The sequence below is a fragment of the Marmota marmota genome, unplaced genomic scaffold, assembly GCF_001458135.2.
Source record: "Marmota marmota marmota unplaced genomic scaffold, marMar, whole genome shotgun sequence".
Classification (NCBI taxonomy): Eukaryota; Metazoa; Chordata; class Mammalia; order Rodentia; family Sciuridae; genus Marmota; species Marmota marmota.
The window spans coordinates 1-3,453 of record NW_026009049.1 but is presented as its reverse complement, the minus strand read 5'-3'; the positions used below and the strand labels follow the sequence as shown (position 1 = coordinate 3,453).

General features: G+C 53.0%; 1 protein-coding gene across 1 annotated transcript; it reads left to right on the top strand.

Annotated features, from left to right (window-relative positions):
- Nucleotides 1-23: 23 nt before the first annotated feature.
- On the top strand, nucleotides 24-3,443 carry LOC107134760 (apolipoprotein L6-like). Its single transcript, XM_015476798.2, has 2 exons — nucleotides 24-361; nucleotides 1,455-3,443. The coding sequence occupies exon 2, from the start codon at nucleotides 1,480-1,482 to the stop codon at nucleotides 2,344-2,346; it is 867 nt and encodes a 288-aa protein (XP_015332284.1). The 5' UTR covers nucleotides 24-361; nucleotides 1,455-1,479; the 3' UTR covers nucleotides 2,347-3,443.
- Nucleotides 3,444-3,453: the final 10 nt, after the last annotated feature.

Here is a 3,453-nt window from a genome sequence, read left to right as displayed (position 1 = left end):
CAGCCACCTGTGCCTCTGCTAAGGCCCCAGCCTGCTGGTTATGTACCCCAACAGAAGAAGGCCAGGACACAATGCAGGGCAGCACCAGGCCTACAAACTAGGGGATATGTCCTATGCAGGACAGGTGGCATGCCCCCTGCCCAGGTGGCTTTCTTCTGAAGTCTTATGAGTGCTTTCTTTTATTTTATAACCAGAGTCATCTGTTCAGATCCTCTCCTAAAGGTAGAAGACACGGAAGTGGCCGGCTCCTCTCCATTTCCTCATTGTCACCTTCCTTAGAGTCCTTCTTACCTCTCTGCAAGCTTTCCCAGCACTAACTAGTGGCACTAGGGACTGAATTCAGGGGTGCTCTACCACTAAGGTATATCCCTAGCCCTTGTTATTGTGAGAGAGGATCTTCCTAAGTTGCAGGGGCTTCCCTGGAACTGATGATCCTCAGCTTTCTGAGTAGCTGTTTTAGGTGTATGCCACCACACCCTACAGCTTGATATGGGTGGCAATGACTTGAGAGTGTACAGTAGGACCCCATATTCCCAGTTTTGCTTTTCATGGTTAAGTGGAAAATTCCAGAAATAATTCACTATGTTTAACCCTTGCAGTGTTCTATGGAAGGAGTGGGGGAGGGATTAAACGTCCAAAACCTCCCCGTTGAGTCTGACGCAGAGGGAGCCCTCCCCAGCACCAAGCCTGCCTCTACAGGCACCTGGACCTTGGCCGTGCAGCCTCCAGAACTGGGCAGGACACATTTCTGTTGTTCACAAATCACCTGGCCCTGTGCCCCGTGCCCCGTGAGATGCCAGGGAACCTCTGGCCCATCCCAAATCTCTTCCACGAAGGAGCAGCCCCATCTGCTGAGGGGCCAGGAAGGTGGCCAAGGGCCACAAGACCTTCCAGAACATCAATCATGACTTATATTGACCTAGTCAGTGTGCAGCTTCTCAGAGAGCCAGAGGCTGCCAGAGTGGCCCAGGTCAAGGGTGTCAACGGGCAGGAGGTCCTGTCCAGTCTGGGCCAGGGCCCTCCGCATGCTCACTGTCCTCTACACGTGGCTCTCGCCTGGCCTCCTCTCTCTCCTAGTTACTCCAGCTCCCCCCTCCATTCGTCTCACATTCCTTTCCTCAACCAACATTCTAGCATCTTCTCTCTGCCCCTCCTCCACTACGGTGCTCTGGTTCCTTGAAGCACAGCTGGAAATGTCCTCAGGACAGATCTGCCTGTCCCTTCTGTTGTTCCCCAGGCGCCCTCCCACATTTCTTCTCTTCATGGACCCTACAGCTTCCTGCACAGGTTGAACCTCTCAGTGACACTCTGGAACTTTCCAGGGGACTTTTCAGGGAGATGCCCAGGGGTTCAGATTTGGGAGGAGCAGAACACCCTGAGCCATGGGGCCAGAATAGGAGCTGAGCTTTTCCTTCTGGAAGTTTGAAGCCCCGTCTTTACTCCATCATCCACAGGGACCAGGACGAAGCTCTGTGTGAGATGGTGGAACCACTAGACGGAGATCTGGAGGATGATGAAGAGCTGCTTTGGGAATATTTTGGAAAAGATATTTTGAATGAGTTCCCCAAGTGGAGACAGAAACAAGAAGAAGCCATTAAACAGCTCCGCGCCCTAGCAGACGAGGTGGACACCACCCACAAGATAACCAGCAAGGTCAACATAGTGGCCACCTCTGCTGCCATCCTCTCTGGGTTCCTGAGCCTTGCGGGGATTGCCCTCGCCCCGGTAACCGCAGGAGGAAGCCTGGGGCTTACAGCTGCTAGCCAAACTTTGGGGGCAGCAGCTGGAGTCACCAGTGCTGTGACCCACCTGATAGAACATTCCCTCAATAAAAAGGTCAAAGCCCATGCCCACCTCCTGCAGCCCTCCAGGGAGCCAGAGCTCGAGCAGGTGGATGGCGGGGGCACAGCCTGTCTCACAGCTCTTACTGAGATCCTCTCCAAGGTCAGAGAAACCATCCGTGTTCTCAAGAGGAACAAGCAAGCCTACCGGGCAGCCAGAGCCAAGCCAAGGTTGGCCAGGGCTGCCAAGGATCTTATAAAAGGTGGCCGAGTGTCAACCCGAACCACAAGGCATGTGCGAAGGGCCTTCGAGGGCACACCACTGGCAATGACAAAAACGTCTCTCTTGAAGGGAGGTGGAGCGGCCGCCCTCTTCCTTCTCTGGGATTTATACAATTTCTCTGAGGATTGGAAGAAACTGAAGGATGGAGACAGGGCACAGCTGGCAGAGGATCTAAGGGACTGGGCCCAGGAGCTGGAAGAGGAGGTGATAAGATACAGCCACTGCTTTGAGCGGCTGCGGCAGGTGAGCTCAGGATTTTGGAAGGGTGAGGAGGGGCATTGACCTAAATCCATGGAAACCAAGGTTGTCCAGAAAGGTTTAAGGGACAACCTGTGTAGTAGTGATGTTTGGCCTGAGGACATAGCATATGGTGGCCCTGAAGATCCAAACAGTATCAAGTAACCCTGGAGATGAGGCTGTCCTGCACAGACCTCGTCACCTGTTGCTTCTCCCTGAGACTCCTGGACCCTGTGCCAGGAAGAGGGTCTTCCTGATTCTACAGAGGAAGTCATGAGCCATAGGGAGTTCTCTGGGCTGAGTTATCTCCCCCTCACATTATTCATCAAAAGCCTAAGCCCAGTACATCTTGATGGGAGGGAGGGGAGGTGACAAGGGTTGGGTGCAGACCTAAGGACAGGCCCTATCTGATGAAATCAGTATCAATATAAGAGGAGGAAGAAACTAGAGAGAGTCCTCTCTGCCCTCCAAGCACTGTTAAACCAGGATGTAAAGAAAAGACCACCGACTCCAGTTGAAATCAAATTAAAGGAAGCTTGTAATTCCGACCGACCAGGCTGCCTCTCCTGAAACCCGTGGGAACCAAAGCCAGCCCCGCAGCTCTCTAGGAGCATGGCTTTATAGCACAGAAATATGCAAAAAGTGGGGGGCATCTTGAGAACTTACAGATAACAGAATTTTGACAAGAATAACACAAAGGCAGGTAGTAGCTTAATGGTCCAGCACTTAGGGGGTAAATTTAGATCCCAACTTCAGAATTTATGAGGCGCCACTAGAGTTTCAGAGAGGGTTGCTATCTGGTCAGGGAGAGCCAGGCACGGGTGAGTCCAAGGCACGGGCAGGCATTCCAAGCAAGTGTAGAAATCACAGTAATTTATAGTAAAGCCGAGATTAGCTTTTCATTTCTTTTGGGAGATGGCTCCCAATCTTAAGAGGGAATTAGGCTGGGTTTATCAGCACCACACGGAGAAGCCCTTTGAGGGCACAGAGAAGGCAGCCACCTGCCAACCAGAAAGAAGAAAGCCCCTGTCGGGAGCCCAGTGGGCCAGCACCTGACCTGGGCAGCACCCTGACCTGGCCAGCACCTTGACCTGGCCAGCACCTTGACCTGGCCAGCACCCTAACCTGGGCAGCACCCTGACCTGGGCCAGT

What these genes read in the sequence shown, in the direction of transcription:
- LOC107134760 (XM_015476798.2), top strand. Translation starts at nt 1,480, where the DNA reads ATGGTGGAACCACTAGACGGAGATCTGGAGGATGATGAAGAGCTGCTT.